Genomic DNA, 20,198 nt, shown 5'->3' with positions numbered 1-20,198 from the left:
TCCTGTAAAAAACACAATTTTTATTGAATCGATTTTTTTTTTTTGACAGGCAGAGCTAGACAGTGAGAGAGAGAGAGACAGAGAGAAAGGTCTTCCTTCCATTGGTTCACCTCCCAAATGGCTGCTACGGCTGGCCGCTGCGCCGATCTGAAGCCAGGAGCCAGGTGCTTCTCCTGGTCTCCCATGCGGGTGCAGGACCCAATCACTTGGGCCATCCTCCACTGCACTCCCAGGCCACAGCAGAGAGCTGGACTGGAAGAGGAGCAACCGGGACAGAATCTGGTGCCCCAACCGGGACTAGAACCCGGGGTGCTGGCGCCGCAGGCGGAAGATTAGCCAAGTGAGCCGCAGCACCGGCCTACTGAATCTATTTTCAACAATAAAGGCCACAGCTACAGGACATTTACAGGATGAGAAATAATCCTTACATGTAGACTACAGGGGACGTCTTGAGACTATTTTACTAGACTCTCATTTCTGGAAGCAGAGTAAAAAGGCATTATAAATGCTAAGTTGTAACAGTAACAAGAATGAAATCACTCAAAATAACACAACCGTGCTTGCGCATATTAATTACTTCACTTGAAAAGTATTAATAGAAAATACACCTTTCCTGACACCCTACGACTCAAACATAGTGCTCCCTGCTTCGACAAGAACGCCCAGTGTCGCTCCCCGTCTTCGTGGAGGAACGACACAGGACCCTGCGCTGTTCTTTCGTCTGCTCGGCCCTCCCCGGGTTTGCTGCTGGTTCTTCCCGGGTTGGCTACTATCCCTTCCACCTCCGTGGAAGGGCAGTTCCCCCTGGCCACATTCCCCACTTCCGCAGGGGAGCGGCACACCGCCGGCCGGCTTTCTCGGGGGCTGCACAGGTGTTCCTTCAGCTAGATGTTCCCCATAGATGTTCCTGGTACATGCCGTCTCTCTCCTCCTTTATAGTCCTCCTCCGCCAATCCCAACTCGGCTGCCCACACGCCGAGTACGCTGCTCTCCAATCAGGAGCAAGTCCTACAGTTTATTGGTTGAACTGGAGGCAGCTGTGCGGAAGCTGTTTACTTCTCTCCCATCGCCATATTGTGGGAGAGCAGATGCATAGAATAAGTCTTAATTCCAGTAACTCAGTCTAGTCCAGTTTGCTCCCCACAGATCCCCCTTTCTTTTTATTTTTTGGCGTTGATACGCGCCTGTCTTCGGTGCCCCGCGGCACACACTCTGCTCTGCTTGCTAGAGTTGCCACAGGTTCTTACAAGTCCTATCAAATCAGGCAAACCGAATCCGGGTCCTCTCTTCGCCATATTGTGAGGAGGTTTTTAGGCGCTGATGCGTGCCTGTGTTCGGTGCCCTGCAGCGCATGCTCTGGTCGAGCCTGCAGGGGCTTACAAGCCCTATCAGGCAAACCGAATCCAAGCCTTCTCATTGCCTTTTTGTGGGGAGGCCTTACTGATGTTAATTCGTGCCTGTCTTCGGTGACCTGCGGCGCATAAGCTGCTAGCCGCCCAGGTGCTCATCGCCTCACTAATCGGGCAGACCGAATCCAAGCCTCCTAATTGTTGTATTGTGGGGAAGCCTTACTGATGTTAATTCGTGCCTGTCTTCGGTGAGCTGCGGCGCATAAGCTGCTAGCCGCCACAGGTGCTCATCGTGCTCATCGCCTCACTTAATCAGGCAGACCGAATCCAAGCTCTCACAGTGCAGTGTTGTAGGGAGGCCTTTCTATTTCTCTATTTCTCTATCTCCGGGCATTCCTATTTCTCCCATTTTACTTCTATCTTCCAGCATTCCTATTTCTCTCACTTTACTTCTAAACTTCTGTTTCTCTTATCCCTGCAGCTTCCCGGCGCCTCGCCCTGCCGGCAGGCTCCGCCCCAAGGCTATTTCTCCGCGGCTTTCCGGCTGAGCCGCTTCAGCCCGCTTTGCGCGCACACTCCGCGGTCTCGCACTTAACCCTTTCGCGTCTGAACCACGGCCTCGCGCCAGCCCCGTTCCCTATCTATTCACGCCCCGTGCTCTCTCTGCACGCGGCGGCTTCCGCGAGTCACACAGCGTAGCTTACGTGTCCGCCACTAGCATTCAATCTAAGTTCCCCGGGCTAGCCTGGCGAATTCAACCCAGCTTACGTCTCCGCCCCACGGTTTGGCTTCCCGTCCTTTGCTCCCCGGGCTAATCAGACGGATCCCAATCTGGCTTACGTTTCAGCTTCTGGTTTCAACTTTTCGCCCCCTATTCCCGGGCTAACTTGAGAATCCCAAAGTGGCTTTCGTATCCGCCTCGGCCTGCCCCCCGCGGCTTCAATTTCCCTAACACTTTTCTCTACCTGGTATGTTTCCCTAAGTTTTCTTCCAACAATATTCCTCCCTCATTTCTCCTGGCCTCTCCCCACAGTCCGCATCCGAGTCTGTTTGTTCTAGCTTTCACTTTCGCTTTCGACCTTAGAGATTTCTCCCAGCTTCCCCCCGTAGTCCGTATCTGAGTCTATGCCTAGGCTTTCAATAGCTTCTTCCGGCACCTTTTTCGTTCGGCTTTTCCCTAGGCTGTTTGCTAGTCTCTCTCTCCGATATTTTCCCTAGGCTGTTTGCTAGTCTCTCTCTCCGAGATTTTCCCAGTTCTTCCCGTTTCTTCCCTCCTAAGTTTGCTATCCGTCCTAAGTTTCCTATCCGACCTAGGTTTCCTATCCAAGCTAGGTTTCCTATCCGAGTCACGGCACCATTATGTCGCTCCCCCTCTTCATGGAGGAGCAACACTGAACCCTGCCTAGGCTTCATATCCGAGTCACGGCACCATTATGTCGCTCCACCTCTTCGTGGAGGAACGACACAGGACCCTGCGCTGTTCTTTCGTCTGCTCGGCCCTCCCCGGGTTTGCTGCTGGTTCTTCCCGGGTTGGCTACTATCCCTTCCACCTCCGTGGAAGGGCAGTTCCCCCTGGCCGCATTCCCCACTTCCGCAGGGGAGCGGCACACCGCCGGCCGGCTTTCTCGGGGGCTGCACAGGTGTTCCTTCAGCTAGATGTTCCCCTTAGATGTTCCCGGTACATGCCGTCTCTCTCCTCCTTTATAGTCCTCCTCCGCCAATCCCAACTCGGCTGCCCACACGCCGAGTACGCTGCTCTCCAATCAGGAGCAAGTCCTACAGTTTATTGGTTGAACTGGAGGCAGCTGTGCGGAAGCTGTTTACTTCTCTCCCATCGCCATATTGTGGGAGAGCAGATGCATAGAATAAGTCTTAATTCCAGTAACTCAGTCTAGTCCGGTTTGCTCCCCACACCCAGGACAGGCGGCAGAGGCTTGTGACTGGCCAAGTGCCGAGGAGGTGTTAGGTCTGTCATCGTGCCAAGGAGAGACCAGGCCCAGGGCTCTCCTTCTGGTGGGTCGAACAAGATACCCAAGACTCCTATTAGACAGTCCTGGGGGAGGACCACAGAGTGACAGACCCCGGAATGGGAGGGTCCCCACATAGGACCACAGAGTGACAGACTCCAGAATGGGAGGGTCCCCATGTAGGACCACAGAGTGACAGACCCCAGAATGGGAGGGTCCCCACGTAGGACCACAGAGTGACAGACCTCGGAACGGGAGGGTCCCCATGTAGGACCACAGAGTGACAGATCCTGGAATGGGAGGGTCCCCACGTAGGACCACAGAGTGACAGACCCTGGAATGGAAGGGTCCCCACGTAGGACCACAGAGTGACAGACCCCGGAATGGAAGGGTCCCCACGTAGGACCACAGAGTGACAGACCCTGGAATGGGAGGGTCCCCATGTAGGACCACAGAGTGACAGACCCCAGAATGGGAGGGTTCCCATGTAGGACCACAGAGTGACAGACCCCAGAATGGGAGGGTACCCATGTAGGACCACAGAGTGACAGACCCCCGGAATGGAAGGGTCCCCATGTAGGACCACAGAGTGACAGACCCCAGAATGGGAGGGTTCCCATGTAGGACCACAGAGTGACAGACCCCAGAATGGGAGGGTCCCCACGTAGGACCACAGAGTGACAGACCCCCGGAATGGAAGGGTCCCCATGTAGGACCACAGAGTGACAGACCCCGGAATGGGAGGGTCCCCACTACATTAGCCAAGAGGCTGAGAAGGTGCAGGCGGTGGTTCAAGTTCTGGGAAGCCTGGGCAGCAGAGGGCACATGGATCCAGGAGCCCCTGAGTGGACTGGTGGCAGGTCTGCTTCTCCAGCAATGGCCTAGGGATGCAAGCATCTCTCCAACACCAGACTGGACCTTCCGCGAGCTGACAGGGAGAAGTAACTGCACACACATCTGAAGGAGGCCAGGGCATGCGCTGTGGCACAGTGGGCTAAACCATCGTGTGGGACACCTGCATGCCATATCAGAGTGCCTGGAATACAGTCCCACAGCTCTTCCAATCCTGCCCACTGCTAACGTGCCTGGGAGACAAGAGATGATGGCCCAAGCACTTGGGCACCTGCATCCAAGTGGCTGCCCTTGACCCTGATGGAGGTGCTGGCTCCTGGCTTCAGTTTGCCCCAGCCCAGCCACCGCGGCTATCTGTTTAATGAGACTGGTATAGCACTGACATTAAAAAAAAAAAAAAAAACTTGCAAGAATTTTGCAAAAAAAAAAAAAAAAAAACTACTCACCAACAGCCATCATGAACACACACATAAAAATCTTAATAAACTATAACAAACTGAACCAATAAGTAAGATATACTGCACAGAAGTGGTATAACAGATGAAGAAAGAGTATTTGCTTTATTGAACTTATTTTCATGATAAAAATCCCCAGTAAACTAGGAGCAGGAAGTCACTCTTACATAAAAGGCATCTATATAAAAAGGCACAAATGTACAAAGTGAAACTGCCTTTATTCACAGAAGATGTTATTATATATTTAAAAATTCCAAACAAATTAATAAATAGTTAGCAAGGCAGCACACACAGTTAACAACGAAAGTTAATTATGGGGCTGCACTGTGGTGCAGCAGGTTAGCGCCCTGGCCTGCAGTGCTGGCAATCCATACAGGCACCAGCTCAAGACCCGGCTGCTCCACTTCCAGTCCAGCTCTCTGCCACGGCCTGGGAAAGCAGTACAAGACGGCCCAACTGCTTGGGCCCCTGCACCCACACAGGAGACCTGGAAGAAGCTCCTGGCTCCTGGCTTTGGATCAGCACAGCTCTGGCTGTTGTGGCCAGTTGGGGAGTGAACCATCAGATGGATGGCCTCTCTCTCTGTCTCTGCCTCTCCTCTCTCTTTCGAATAAAAATAAATAATAAATCTTTAAAAAATAAAAGAAAGTCAATTATATAGTCTATCTATACTATGCAGTATATTTAGTCTATGTACTAAATACAAAAAATTACAATAATTGTTTATATTGGCATTAATAAATAAAATCTCTAGGAAGGAATTTTTTAAGAAAGAGTAAGATCTCTATGGAGAACTACAAAACACTGCTAGAAGAAATTCAAGATGACCTAAGCAAACAAATAGGAAGAATCAATACTGTCGATCCCCAAATGCAATGAACTCTTAAAAGGCCTCTTTTGGCAAAAACTCATGAGTTAATTTTAAAATTCAAACAGAAATGGAAAGGACCTGGAATAGCCAACACATCCTGAGAAGCATGCAGTTGGGAACTCAATCCACCTTCCCGTGATTACTATAGAGCTACAATACACGACACGATGTAACCACAGCATTATCAGGGCCAGGTCAACGGACCAGACACAGAGCCACTCACAGATGATCTTATCTTTTTTGGCTAAGGTATCAATGAAATTCAGTGAGGGAAAAGATGTTTCAATATGCTGTATTGGAACGATGAGATATTTATATGGAAAATAATATGAACTTTGATCCCATCTCATTTAATATAGAAAAGCTTAAAAAAAGATCATAAACTGAAACATAATACCTCTGAGAAAATATCCAGAACATTAGAACAAGTAAAGATCCTGATGAGATGAAAATATATATATTAAAAATTTGATAGACTGGATCTCATCAATACTAAAAATTTCTACTAAAAATGTATATGTGTGTATTTATATATATACACACATATGTGGCAAAGGACTTTTATGCAGAATTGTCAAAGTCAATAATGGAAAGCTGAACAGATCAAATAAAAATTTAGCTAGAGTTGAATATGCATTAAAAAACAACCTGCACATCAGTGTCTTTGCACCATCCCAGGACCAGCAACAACCTGTGTGTCAGTGCAAACACCGTCCCAGGACCAGCAACAACCTGTGTGTCAGTGTGAACACCGTCCCAGGACCAGCAACAACCTGTGTGTCAGTGCAAACACCGTCCCAGGACCAGCAACAACCTGTGTGTCAGTGCAAACACCGTCCCAGGACCAGCAACAACCTGTGTGTCAGTGCAAACACCGTCCCAGGACCAGCAACAACCTGTGTGTCAGTGTGAACACCGTCCCAGGACCAGCAACAACCTGTGTGTCAGTGTGAACACCGTCCCAGGACCAGCAACAACCTGTGTGTCAGTGTGAACACCGTCCCAGGACCAGCAACAACCTGTGTGTCAGTGCGAACACCGTCCCAGGACCAGCAACAACCTGTGTGTCAGTGTGAACACCGTCCCAGGACTACAGTCCCACCTCAAGTACGCACCCAAGATAGGCGGCTACAAGACTGCTTCAGGAACTCTCACAGCACACACATGCAAAAAGTTACTAACCCATAAAGATCCGGGCATTTCGCTGCATGTAAATTACACCTCAATTTTTTTTTAAAGATTCATTTATTTTATTTGAAAGTCAGAGTTACACAGAGAGAGGAGAGGCAGAGAGAGAAAGAGGTCTTCCATCCGATGGTTCACTCCCCCATAGGCCACAACGGCTGGAGCTGTGCCGATCTGAAGCCAAGAGCTTCTTCTTTGGGGTCTCCCACGCGGGTGCAGGGGCCCAAGGAATTGGGCCATCTTGTACTGCTTTCCCAGGCCGTAGCAGAGTTGGATTGGAAGTGGAGCAGCCAGGTCTTGAACCGGCGCCCATATGAGATGCCAGCACTTCAGACCAGGGCGTTAACCCGTTGCGCCACAGCGCCAGCTCCTACACCTGTTTTTTAAGAAGTGGGAAAAGGAGTGGGCGTTGTGGTGCAATGGGTTAAGCCACTGCATGGGATGCGTGTGTCCCTATCAGAGAGGTGGCTGAGTCCAGGCTAACACAGCCGGGAAGTGGCCGATGATGGCTCAGCACCTGAGTCCCTGACAGCCCGTGGGAAACCAGGGTGGAGTGTGGCCTCCCTCCTCCTCTGCTGCTCTGCTTTCAAATAAATCTTACATAAATAAAGAAGAAAGATGGCAGGAGAAAGGTGGAAAACACACATGTGTGAGCCAACAGGTACCAAGCAACGCAACCAGAAGAGCAGGGTGGCAGTGTTAACGGGGGACAAGGCAGAACTCACTAAGGTCAACAGTGCACACCTCCTAAGCTTTCTTAGAATTTGCAAAGATAATTAACTGTGATCGTGACCTCCACTGCCCTCTTCCCACTAACGCCACATTCACGGGGCGGCTAACCACCAGCAGATGTTAACCGAGCCTGCTCCACCCACCATCAGATCACTGCCTGCTGCATGAAGAAAGCACCCCGAAACTAGGGAAACCCCAATCTAACTGGAAGGAAGAGAAGAAATCCTGTGTAGCAGTACGCTCAAGGAACACCACCGTTCAGCAGAGAGGGGGAAGGAGAGAAAGCTCAGACAGGCGGCACGGGACAGCAATGCCGAGGCACCCACGAGGCTGGGTGTTTCTAATGATAATAGGATGCCTCCCTAAAAAAGAAAAGTGGTAATTCAGTCATCCCATGTTCAGAAGTAGACATGGGGAGAGCGTGTGGAAGGACCTGGCGCAGGTAATGCCCTACAGATGTACAGCACGGTAGGAGCAGTAAGCAGGCAGGGCAAACGCGGCCCGGAACTCCTCTCCCTGTGTGCTCCCCAGGGTGCGTGGCAGGCAGCCCCACAGGAGACACTTCAGCCTCCCACAGGACCGCCTTCAGCTCACTCACAGTGGCTGAAAACCCAAACCGTTACCCTGAATGTCTTAATGATTCTGCTGCAAATTTTTCAAACTGACTCTTTAAAAACTTGGGGCAGAAAGCCTAGGGTGCTGTGGTTAAGACCCTACTAGGGATGCCTACATCTCGTATCAGAACGCCAGGGTTCAAGTCCTGCCTCCACTTTGGATTCTGGCTTCCAGCTGCTGTACACGCTGGGAGGGAGCAGGTGATGGCTAAAGTGCTGGCGTGGCTCTCTGCAGCTCTTGTGGGAGAAACGGACTGAGTTCTAGGCTCCTGATTCTGCTCTGGCCCAACCCTAGCTATTTTGGACATTTAGGAAGTGAACCAGTGAACAAAGCTCTCTCTTTGTCCCTGTATCCTTCTTTCTGCTTACCAAATTAGGAAAAAAAAGACACGAGATCTTAAGGAAAAAACTTTAAAAATAAAATTGCCAAAATGCTTTCTAAAAAGTATGTTTTGGGGGCTGGTGCTATGGCATGGTAGGCTAAGTGATGGGCACTGGTTCATATCCCAGTTGTTCCTCTCCCGATCCAGCTCTCTGCTATGGCCGGGGAAAGCAGTGGAAGACGGCCCAAGTGCTTGGGCCCCTGCACCCACTTGGGAGACCCGGAAGAAACTCCTGACTCCTGGTTTCGGATCTGCCTGGCTCCAGGCATTTCGACCATTTGGGGAGTGAAACAGCAGATGGAAGACCTGTCTCCCTCTCTCTCTTCCTCTCTCTGTTTATAACTCTGTCTCTCAAATAAATAAGTAAAAACTTTTTTTGAAAAAAGTATGCTTTGATAAAGAAAGAAAGAAACATTTCCATCTCAATACAGAACTATTACACTTGTATAGAAACAGGCTCATCAAGTTATCATCGGAGCATCCACTCAACTGAATTTGCATAACTAGGTTCAGCCAAATTACTTTTTTCAGCTCTTTTTCTTTCTTTTTTAAACAATTTATGTATGTATTTGAGAGGCAGAGCTACAGATACAGAGAGGGAAAGAAAAAGAGACAGGTCTTCCATCTGCTGGTTCATTCCAAAAATGGCCACAACGGCTGGAACTGGGCCCATCAAAAGCCAGAAGTCAGGAGCTTCTTCTGGGTCTCCCATGTGGGTACAGGGGCCCAGGACCTTGGGCCATTTTCCACTGCTTTCCCAGGCACATTGGCAGGGAGCTGGATCAGAAGTGGTGCAGCCGGGATTTGAATCGGTGCCATATGGATGCTGGTGCCACAGGCTAAGGCTTTAACCTGCGGCACCACAGCGCTGGCTCCTATACCTTCCTTTTCTGTGAAATTTTTTTTTTACAATCAAGCTAAATGCTTCATTCCACTTATTAGGCTTCCTGTCTGCTCCTCTGTTCTCCTCAGGACAACCTCAGCCTTGACTACTGCCTGTCTGTATTGAGTCCCCTCCAGAGAGCAGAGAGGCCTGGGGGGCACTCCACTGCTGCTGTCTCCTCTCCAGAGAGAGCAGAGAGACCTGGGGGGCACTCCACTGCTGCTGTCTCCCCTCCAGGGAGCAGAGAGACCTGGGGGGCACTCCACTGCTGCTGTCTCCTCTCCAGAGAGCAGAGAGGCCTGGGGGGCACTCCACTGCTGCTGTCTCCTCTCCAGAGAGCAGAGAGGCCTGGGGGGCACTCCACTGCTGCTGTCTCCCCTCCAGAGAGCAGAGAGACCTGGGGGGCACTCCACTGCTGCTGTCTCCCCTCCAGAGAGCAGAGAGACCTGGGGGCACTCCACTGCTGCTGTCTCCCCTCCAGAGAGCAGAGAGACCTGGGGGCACTCCACTGCTGCTGTCTCCTCTACTGAGAGCAGAGAGGCCTGGGGGCACTCCACTGCTGCTGTCTCCTCTACAGAGAGCAGAGAGACCTGGGGGCACTCCACTGCTGCTGTCTCCCCTCCAGAGAGCAGAGAGACCTGGGGGGCACTCCACTGCTGCTGTCTCCCCTCCAGAGAGCAGAGACCTGGGGGGCACTCCACTGCTGCTGTCTCCTCTACAGAGAGCAGAGAGACCTGGGGGCACTCCACTGCTGCTGTCTCCTTTCCAGGGAGCAGAGAGACCTGGGGGGCACTCCACTGCTGCTGTCTCCTCTACAGGGAGCAGAGAGACCTGGGGGGGCACTCCACTGCTGCTGTCTCCCCTCCAGAGAGCAGAGAGACCTGGGGGGCACTCCACTGCTGCTGTCTCCTCTACAGAGAGCAGAGACCTGGGGGCACTCCACTGCTGCTGTCTCCTCTACAGAGAGCAGAGACCTGGGGGCACTCCACTGCTGCTGTCTCCTCTACAGAGAGCAGAGACCTGGGGGCACTCCACTGCTGCTGTCTCCTCTACAGAGAGCAGAGACCTGGGGGGCACTCCACTGCTGCTGTCTCCCCTACAGAGAGCAGAGACCTGGGGGGCACTCCACTGCTGCTGTCTCCCCTACAGAGAGCAGAGACCTGGGGGGCACTCCACTGCTGCTGTCTCCCCTCCAGAGAGAACAGAGAGGCCTGGGGGGCACTCCACTGCTGCTGTCTCCTTTCCAGGGAGCAGAGAGACCTGGGGGGCACTCCACTGCTGCTGTCTCCTTTCCAGGGAGCAGAGAGACCTGGGGGGCACTCCACTGCTGCTGTCTCCCCTCCAGAGAGAGCAGAGAGGCCTGGGGGGCACTCCACTGCTGCTGTCTCCCCCACCGACGGCCGACACCACCCCAGAGGACGTCCATCATTTCCCTGAGTGACAAAAACCAAGAAAGGAGTCTGTGGAGAGGAAAATATACCGACTCAGAAGGAGTAGACACAGCTGAAGAAAGGACGCATGAGGAGAGACTGCGTCAGAAAGCATCCCCAGTCAGTGTGGAGAAAGAAAGAAAAAAAAGTGAACAAAAACTTAAGAGCCCCAGAGAAGAGAGAGAGAAGGGCTAATGTGTCCAAAAGGAGGCCATCAAGGGGAGAAAAACTAACCTGGGAAGAATAAATGATCGAAGACATAATGACTGAGAAGTCTCCAGAACTGATAAAAGACAATTATCAGAGATGGTGAAAAAGTCAAAAGCAACAACCACAAACCAAAAACCAAACATCAAGGGGCACATCATGAAGCTGCAGAGGATTAGAAACAAAGAAAATCCTGAGAGTAGCCGAGGGAAGACGTTCACTACGCTTCTCTCCGTGACGGAGAGATCAAAGGCAAAACCAAACAGGAGTGAACGCAGGAGGCCGAGCAACCCTGGACCTAGCAGACACCAGGGCGGTGGTGCCCAGCCCTGGCACAGGTCTGGCACAGGTCTGGCAGCCGCCCAGCATCGCCTGCAGCCAAGTCTCGGCACCCCGATGGCGGAGCACTCTCATCACCAGTCTGCCGAAGGGAAGACTGACTTCCTCTGCTTCTTCGCTCCCCTAATTTGAAAGCTTAAAGTCAGATCCCTGCATGACTTGTGTGGCAAAGATAAAAACACAATTAAAATTCACACATTTTAAAAAAAGCAACTGAGCCCAAACATCAGTTTCACATGTTCTGATTATAAGGGCACAAAGGTGCAGAATCAACGAACTACGTGAACAAGACCAGCGCCCAAACGACAGCTGAGGAAGCAGGACAGAAGGCAGAATCACGAACCCCAAAGCCGGCTCTGGGAAAGACCCAGCACGGACGCAAGAGGGAAAGCACAAGCAAGCAGCGGAAGTAGAGAAACGGGCCGCAGCCCCACCGGCAGCTGAGACAGAGATCCGAGCCCACCGTGAAATACTTTTATGCTAATAAACTAGATAATGTAAACATGGACCAACTCCTAGGAGAACATCAGTCTTCAGAAGATCGTGAAAAATGCCCATCAGGAAAAAACTGTGTAGAATTCAAAAAATTTTTGCACTAGAATTTCTCTTAATTTTAAATTTTTTCATTTCATTTCATTCTTCCAACTTTTTGAAGTGGCCTGAAACAGATGACTGTAGCTAATAGGAAGAAACAGAAAATCTGAAGAATTACTAGATAACCGTATAAGGAGCTGAACCAGTCATAAACACCATTTCATGGGACTGGTGCCGTGGCACAGCAGGTTAAAACGCCACCTGAGACACAGACATTCCACTGAGCCACACGCTGGTTCAAGTCTTCATGGCTCCACTTCCCATCCAGCTCCCTGCTAATGTGCCTGAGAAAGCAGTGGAAGAGGGCCCAGGTGCGTGGGCCCCTGCCGTTCAAATGAGAGACTAGGGTGGAGTTCCTGCCTTTGGCTTCGGTCTGGCTTAGTTCCAGGTGTTGCAGCCATTTGGAGAGTGAACCAGTGAAAGGAAGATCTCCCTCTCTCTCTCTTCCTCTCCCTCCTCCCTCCCTCCCTCCCTCTCTTTCTCCCTCTCTGTAACACTGCCATTCATTAATATTTTTTTTAAAAGATTTATTTGAAAGAGTTATAAAGAGAAGCGGAGACAGAAAGATCTTCTATCCGCTGGTTCACTCCCCAGTTGGCTGCAATGGCCGGATCTGTGCCAATCCGAAGCCAGGAGATTCTTCCAGGTCTCCCATGTGGGTGCAGGGGCCCAAGGACTTGGGCCATCTTCTACTGCTTTCCCAGGCCATAGCAGAGAGCTGGATCAGAAGTGGAGCAGCCGAGAATAGAACCGGCACCCATATGGGATGCTGCTGCTTCAGGTCGGGCTTTAACCTGCTGTGCTACAGCACCAGCCCCAACACTGCCTTTCAAATAAATACATAATCTTTTCAAAAAAAAAAAAAGCAAAAAACTATTTCACTAGAAAATTATCAGGCCTATAAGGTCATACCAAGATTGTCTGTCTAAATATTCAAAGACCAAATAATTCCAATCCAATACAAACTCTGTAGAAGAAAAGTGGGAAACATTATCTAATTCATTTTACGAAGTAGCATAGCCCACACACAGCAAAATGGATAAACCTCAATAGTAATACTGAGTGGAAAAACAAAGTCACAGGAAAAAGCCCTATGATTCCTCTTATTCTATGTAAAATCAAGAATAAAGAATAAAATAAAGAACACCTCGGGTGCAGCAGTTAAGATGCCTGGGACCCCGCATCTCATGTCCGAGCGCCAGCTCTGCTCCCAGCTCTAGCTGTCTGCAAACGTACACCCTGGGACGTGTGCGGATGGTTAAGGAGCTGGGTCCCTGCACCCATGTGGGAGACCTGGATGGGGCTCCTGGTTCCTCTGCATTTGGGGAATGAACCAGAGAATGGAAGCTCACACTTTTTCTTGTTCTCTCTGTCTGTCAAACAAATATCAAAGGAAAATATCAGAACTTTTTAAAGAAAACAATGTATCATTCAGAAATCACAAAATTCACCAGGAATGGGCCAGCAGGTTAAGCCACCCCCTGTAATACCAGCATCCCATAAGGCTGTCGGTTCGAGTTCTGGCTGCTCCACTTCCAATCTAGCTCCCTGCTAATGCACCTGGGAAAGCAGCAGAAGATGGACCAAGTGCTTGGGCCCCTGCTACCCATGTGGGAGATCCACATGAAGTTCCTAGCTAAGGCCTGGCCTAGTACCAGCCGTTGTGGCCTTCTGGGGAGTGAATCAGCAGATGGAGGATCTCTCTGTCTGCCTCCTTCTAGCTCTGCCTTTTAAGTAAATAAGTAAAGCTTTAAAAAAAAAAAAAAAAAACTTGCCAAGTTATTCTCTCTATGGAGAATACAAGGGGTATGTAACAGGTCCCGGGGTCACTCTACTTCTTTACTTCGGTCATGAGGACATGCATGTTTATTTCATTAAATCTCTTTTCTCATAGGGATATAAGGTGATACAAAATATATATCAGGACTGACAATCTAGAAACTAAGTATATCTATAGGAAAGCAAGCACAATCCCATCGTTAAATGCTATCTAAGGGTATGAACGAAGCACCACAGGAAGAACGAAGGGGTCTGATCCACTTTGCATCTGAGACCATAAAAGTATGTACTGTACAGCAGGATGCCTCACAGACTTCAAGAAGAAGGAACCTGGCATTCATGACGGCATGGAGGCAACTAGGAGAAATTTTGCTAAGTGTAATGAGCCAGCAATCTGGCCCGTGGCTAGGCTGCTGGTTGGGACCCCTGCGTCCCACAGGAGAGGGCTGGTCTGAGCCTGGCTGCACTCCTGATTCCAGCACCCCAGGAGGCAGCAGGGAACGGCCCTAGTAGTTGGGTTCCTGCCATCACGTGGGAGACCTAAACTGAGCTTCCAGCTCCTGGTTTTGACCTGGCCTACACCTGACTGTTGTGGGCTCTGGGGGCAAGAGGGGTGGTGACCAAGAGCATTAGAGACAGAAACAGCTGTGGAGACAGATGAGGTCGCCCAGTGTGGAGAGAACAAGCACATCACACACGCAGGGAACAGACGCTAGGTGGATGGTGACAGACCATTATTCACGGAGACTAGATTTACCTGCCAAGGTTCCAGGCTTTGGATTTCGGAAGCTCCCGCTCGACCCAGCCATGGGGCTGCTGTGTTCCCTGCCTGCTCCTGCATCTCCCCAGCTACCTGATGCACAACCTGCCCTGTAATCTTGCAGCGTTCTGAGTGTGCACCCTTCACCCTGTCCTGCTTCCCGGAAGTCTTTCTGAACATGGCCTGTGCTGGGGGAGGCACAGGTGCCTCAGCCCTTCCTTGGAAACCTCTTTACACAACCATGCTTCTTTCCCCCTTCTCCCATCTGCTAGGAACTCGGAGAGATCAACAGGGTCAAAAATGAAGCTTAGTGTTTCATAAGCAGGACATGTCTGATCAACTTATGATGTCCGTAAAATCCTAAATTCCAAAATGGGTTAACTTATGAGTAATTTATTATCTAAAAAGGGCCTCTACACAAAATGTAGCTAATTTACACCTATGGACAAATGATGAAACAAATATACAGACAGACAGTGCAGCAGTAAGGAAGCGTAGCTGTGCTCATCAAATCTATGGATTCAAGTGGTTTGCAAACTTGAAAATTAGGAATTACATTCAATTAAGCTAAAAGTAAATGTGCAAAATGTGGTACAGCTAGTAAGCAACAAAAATCTTTAAAATTGAGTCTTTATGTCAGGGACCTTCCCTGGGAAGATGGGAAAAGCAGCTGCCCTCTCCACACCTCCCCCGCTGCAGTTTTTGAAAGACATGCAGGGGCTTAAAGTAAAACCGCAGGGGCTGGCGCCGTGGCACACTAGGTTCATCCTCTGCCTGCGGTGCCAGCATCCCATATGGGCGCTGGTTCTAGACCCGGGAGCTCCTCTTCCAGTCCAGCTCTCTGGCCTGGGAGGGCAGTGGAGGATGGCCCAAGTGCTTGGGCCCTGCACCCACATGGGAGACCAGGGAAGCACCTGGCTCCTGGCTCCGGATCGGCACAGCTCCGGCCATTGCGGCTATTTGGGGAGTGAACCATCGGAAGGAAGACGTTTCTCTTTTTTCTCTCTCTCTCACTGTCTGTAACTCTGCCTGTCAAACAAATAAATAAAATCTTTAAAAAAAAAAGAAAACTGCAATCAAGAATTTAATGCCAGCCTTGTTTAGTGCCTCCACTCCCAGGTCAGGCAAAAATCTGTACCCACACAAAATCTACCTTAGGTGTTTATTCTCTAAAAGACGGGGAGAGGTCAAAACGACATGTTACCACACTACAGTCTATGACCCACACTGCTCTTGCTTGTCCCACTCAAAGGTCAGAGGAGCCTGGTGCGTGCAAGATTTGGTTCGTACACATGAAATGCAAAGTCTGTGCTTCCTTAACTCTCCCAGTTCCTGCAAAATGAGCCAGTAAACAGATGAAAAAGTGCTAACCTCCTAATAGGGAAAGGCACACAAACTAAAATACAATGGGAGAGTATTTTTCTCAAGTTAAAAACTGTAATTGGAAGCTATGGTAAGAATGTGAGAGGCTACTGTGGCACAGTGGGCTAAGCCTCTACCTATGGCACTGGCATCCCATATGGGTGCTGGTTTGTGTCCTGGCTGTTCCTCTTCTGATCCAGCTCCCTGCTGTGGCCTGGGAAAGCAGCAGAAGATGGCCCAAGTCCTTGGGCCCCTGTACCTGCATGGGAGATCTGGAAGAAGCTCCTGGCTCCTGGCTTCAGATTGGCCCAGTTCTAGCCTTTACGGCCATTTGAGGAGTGAACCAGCGGATGGAAGACCTCTCTCTGTCTCTCCCTGTCTGTAACTCTGCCTCTCAAATAAACAAATAAAATCTTTAAAAAAAGAAAAAAGAATGCAATAAGACGGAGTCCTGAAACACAATCATGCAGGGTCCTGGGGGCTACAAGGCATGCAACCAAGCTACCTGCACCTTGCAGCAGCAACAGACTGAGAGTGACCTTCAGGTCGCTGGCAGGGACGAGGCTACAAATGCAGTATATGCACGTTCAGAAATATAAGGCCCTAAAGCTCATACTCATCTCTTACCAAAACTATTTAATGAAAATAGAAGAGTACTCATAATCAATTCACTGTCAATACAGAGGTACTTCAGAAAGTTTACGGAGGGACAGATCTTGGTCTAGCAGTCAACATGCAGCAGGGCCACCTGCCTCCTCTATTGGAGAGCCTGGGTTGAAGCTCTGGCTCTCTTCTCGATTCCAGCTTCCTACCAGTGGGCACCCTGAGAGGCAGCACACGGTGGCTCGAACACTTGGGGCCCAGCCACCCACATGGGAGACCCAGATGGAGTTTCCAGCTCCTAGCTTTGGGCTCGGCTATACCAGAAAGATATATGCAAGATCTCTTTCTCTCCCCCTATTCAAATAAATAAAATAAATAACGATTTTTTAAAAAGTTCATGGAAAATGTACAGATTCTTTTAGTTCCAATTTTCTGTAAACTTTTTGAAAGATCCTGTACTAAATAAAATACTTTTATCTTGGGGGCTGGCATTGTGGCGTGGTGGGCAAAAGTCAAACCTGAGATGCTGGTATCCCACAAGGGTCCCAGCTGCTCCTCTTCCCATCCAGCTCCCTGCTAGGCCTGGGAAAACAGCAGAGGATGGCCCAAAGCCTTGGCCCCTGCATCCACGTGGCAGACCCGGAAGAAGCTCCAGGCTCCTGGCTTCAGCCTGGCCCAGTCCTGGCTGTTACAGGCCTCTGGGGAGTGAACCAGCAGATGGAAAATTTTCTCTCTCTCTGTCTTTCTGCTTCTCCCTCTCTCTGTGTTACTTTCAAATAAAAAAAAAATAAATCAAAAGAAAAAGTTCATTTTTAGTTGGTACATTATAGATGATTTCAATTTGTTTTTTTGAATTCTTCCATTTTTCCCTTTTCAAAATAACAGTGGAGGGACTGGCGCTGTGGGGCAGCGGGTAAAGCCACTGCCTGCAGTGCCAGTATCCTATTTGGGAGCCAGTTAAAATCCCAGCTGCGAAACTTCCAATCCAGCTCTCTGCTATGACCTGGGAAAGCAGGTGATGGCCCAAGACCTTAGGCCCCTGCACCCATGTGGGAGACCTGGAAACCCCTGGCTCCTGGCTTCAGATCAGCGCAGCTCCAGCTGTTGTGGCCATCTGGGGAGTGAACCAGCGGATGGAAGACTTCTCTTTCTCTGCCTCTGCTTCTGTGTAACTCTGTCTTTCAAGTAAATAAATCTTTTAAAAAAAATAGCGGAGTCTTGCTTTTATAAACAGGGGTGGGGGAAGCATGACTGGAAAAAACATCTCTAAGACTTGAGAAAAAGCTAAACAGCAATGACAGAGTGGCAACGCGTGCCCGTGGCAGGGCCCTCGCCTGTAGCACTGGCCATGTGCGCCCAAAGGCAGGAAGTCCGCTGAAAACTCCTAACAGTGCTCAGGACGCAGGAGGAACCTCCTACGGGAAGTGGACATCCCGACCCTACGACTCCCAGCACCACTGCTACGTATCGACCACTTCAAGTTCTCGTTTCATTTTTTGGTATATTTTCACAAAAACAAGTTCGTTCTTTTAAGATGCATGATGGACAGAAAGCAATCTGGATCTGGAATGAGAAAACTTAATTTTGAGTCCGGTCTTTCTCTGGCCCAGCTCAAGTCCTTAATCTTTTTGAGCACACTACCCTATGAAGAGAGTGCGGCTAACATACCACCCGCAGTCACTTCCCAGGGTTACCTGCATCAAAAAAGACTGTGTAAATATATACGAAAACAGTCTAGCCTTAAAATTTCAAATATTTTAAATATTAAATTTTAAATATTTTAAAATATTAAATTTTAGTAAACTGCTAAAACACACGGTACACAAGGTATATTGTCCTTGTATTAAGATAAACTCACAGGGGGCCCCACGTTGTGGCGCAGCAGGTTAATGCCCTGGCCTGAGGCACCGGCATCCCATATGGGCACCAGTTCTAGTCCTGGCTGCTCCTCTTCTGATCCAGCTCTCTGCTATGGCCTGGGAAAGCAGTAGAAGATGGCCCAAGTGCTTGGGCCCCTGCACCCACGTGGGAGACCAGGAGGAGGCCCCTGGCTCCTGGCTTCGGATCGGTGCAGCTCCAGCCGTTGCGGCCAATTGGGGGGTGAACCATTGGATGGAGGACCTCTCTCTCACTCTGCCTCTCCTCTCTCTGTATAACTCTTTCAATAAATAAATAAATAAATCTCTTTTTACACAAATTTCACTCTAAATCTTGATGAAATAAATGGGAGCAATAGCTAGTTCTTTTTATTTCACAGAAAACCTAAGAGAAAACGCTTTTCACATGAGAAATAAAATCTCTCCAATAAAGGCTGTTCGGTCTGCATTCCACAAACAGTACATTTTCACTGCAGGATGGCACCTGCGATTCTCAACACAAAAATTTCTGGAAATAAACTAGACATTAGGGCCTAAAGCCTTAAGTCACAACACTTCTCATCAGGATGATTAATCTTTACGAAAAGGCAGGAAAACAAGACAGAGCCGCCCACTCTGACATTTTCATTCTTTGAAAACAGAAAAAAATTCCAGTTGAACTTTATGAACTAGAATCTTCATGTGTAAAAAGTATTCAGTCCATCAGAGTGCAATCTATGAGATTAACAAGATCATTATCTTTCTTATTCTTTGCATTGAGAACACTGTACTGACATTAAAACATGGCTCCAGCGTAATTTTACCTAGAAATCTGATAACCCTTTGCCCAGGAACTAACCACCGTTTAATAACAAGGTTACTTCATTTTTTCCTTTTCTGCTTACTTGAAGGAAACATAAACAAGGGGTAGTGCGTTCACAGCACAACCCCCGCTGATCTGCACACAACTCCCTGGCCCTCCTGCCCCTCCTTCCGTCAGCCAGCGATGTGTTTCTGAGATGTGAGGCTAGGCATCCTGCAGGTGTGGGGAGTGGGGCACGTGTGTGTGTGGTGTGCACGTGCTCACGCGGAGAGGAAGAGAGCAAGGGCAGGTGTGGGTCGGCAGGAAGACTTTCTCTGCAGGCTCGGCAACTTGCTGTCGGTTGTACCTGCAAGCTTTAACTTAAAGGGAGCAAAGACGGGGGACTGGCACTTTTCTCCCACCTTCTTCCTTCCCCTCTGAGCAGCTTTCATGGAGAGCCAACAAGCTCTGACCCTGAGAAAGTTTCACACTAGAAAAAAGGAGACAGTACTGCACTCACATCAAGACAGCTGGGGAAAGAGCAAGGCTGCAGAGGAGGGCCACGGGACGGGCACGCACAGAGGAGGAGCCGAGGAACCGGGTGCCGGGAAGCCACGCTGTCCGTTTCCCGGGGCCCACGTACCTGGGTGATTTTCTCCACTCCCTGGAAGTCGTGCTTCTCAAAACGCTCCGCTATGTTTAGGAAGGTGCGGCGTTCCAGATAGCAGCAGTTGCTCAGGACTATCAAAAGTCGCTGCTCCTAGAGCAGAACACAGCTTCAGAAAATCACACTCGCATAACCAGCTGCGACATAACGGGCACACGCGCCACTCATTAAGTCTGATCATAATCTCACGACCCTACACGCCAGTGTCCAGGGTTTTGCTAACTCTTAGCTGCTGCTTTCTCAGCACCAATGGAGAGAGACAGAATGTAACGTGACCATTCTACTAACTGCGTCTTATGCATACTCTCAAGAGCAATACTTCACAGACACAAGCTTATTACTTTAAATAGTTCATTACGTAAAAATATAGGAATTAATTTTTTAAAGGTTTATTGAAAATCAGAGTTGCACCAAGAGAGGAAGAGACAGAGAGAGACAGATCTTCCATGTGTTGGTTCACTGGTCAAATGGCAGCAATGGCCCCGGGCTGGGCCAGCCCAAAGCCAGG

At 49.6% G+C, this 20,198-nt stretch overlaps 1 protein-coding gene across 4 annotated transcripts in view; it reads right to left on the bottom strand.

Annotated features, from left to right (window-relative positions):
* Window positions 1–20,198, bottom strand: part of EXOC2 (exocyst complex component 2) — a gene marked incomplete in the record, with an annotated part of 247,499 nt that overhangs the window by 83,580 nt on the left and 143,721 nt on the right. For all 4 annotated transcript variants that reach the window (XM_070074885.1, XM_070074882.1, XM_070074883.1 and 1 more), the window contains 1 exon segment: window positions 19,667–19,783. In XM_070074885.1, the coding sequence (XP_069930986.1) occupies window positions 19,667–19,783 (117 nt within the window).

Source organism: Oryctolagus cuniculus, chromosome 5 (genome assembly GCF_964237555.1).
Source record: "Oryctolagus cuniculus chromosome 5, mOryCun1.1, whole genome shotgun sequence".
Classification (NCBI taxonomy): domain Eukaryota; kingdom Metazoa; phylum Chordata; class Mammalia; order Lagomorpha; family Leporidae; genus Oryctolagus; species Oryctolagus cuniculus.
The sequence above is the reverse complement of the archived record's forward strand: the minus strand, read 5'-3'. Positions and strand labels throughout refer to the sequence as shown.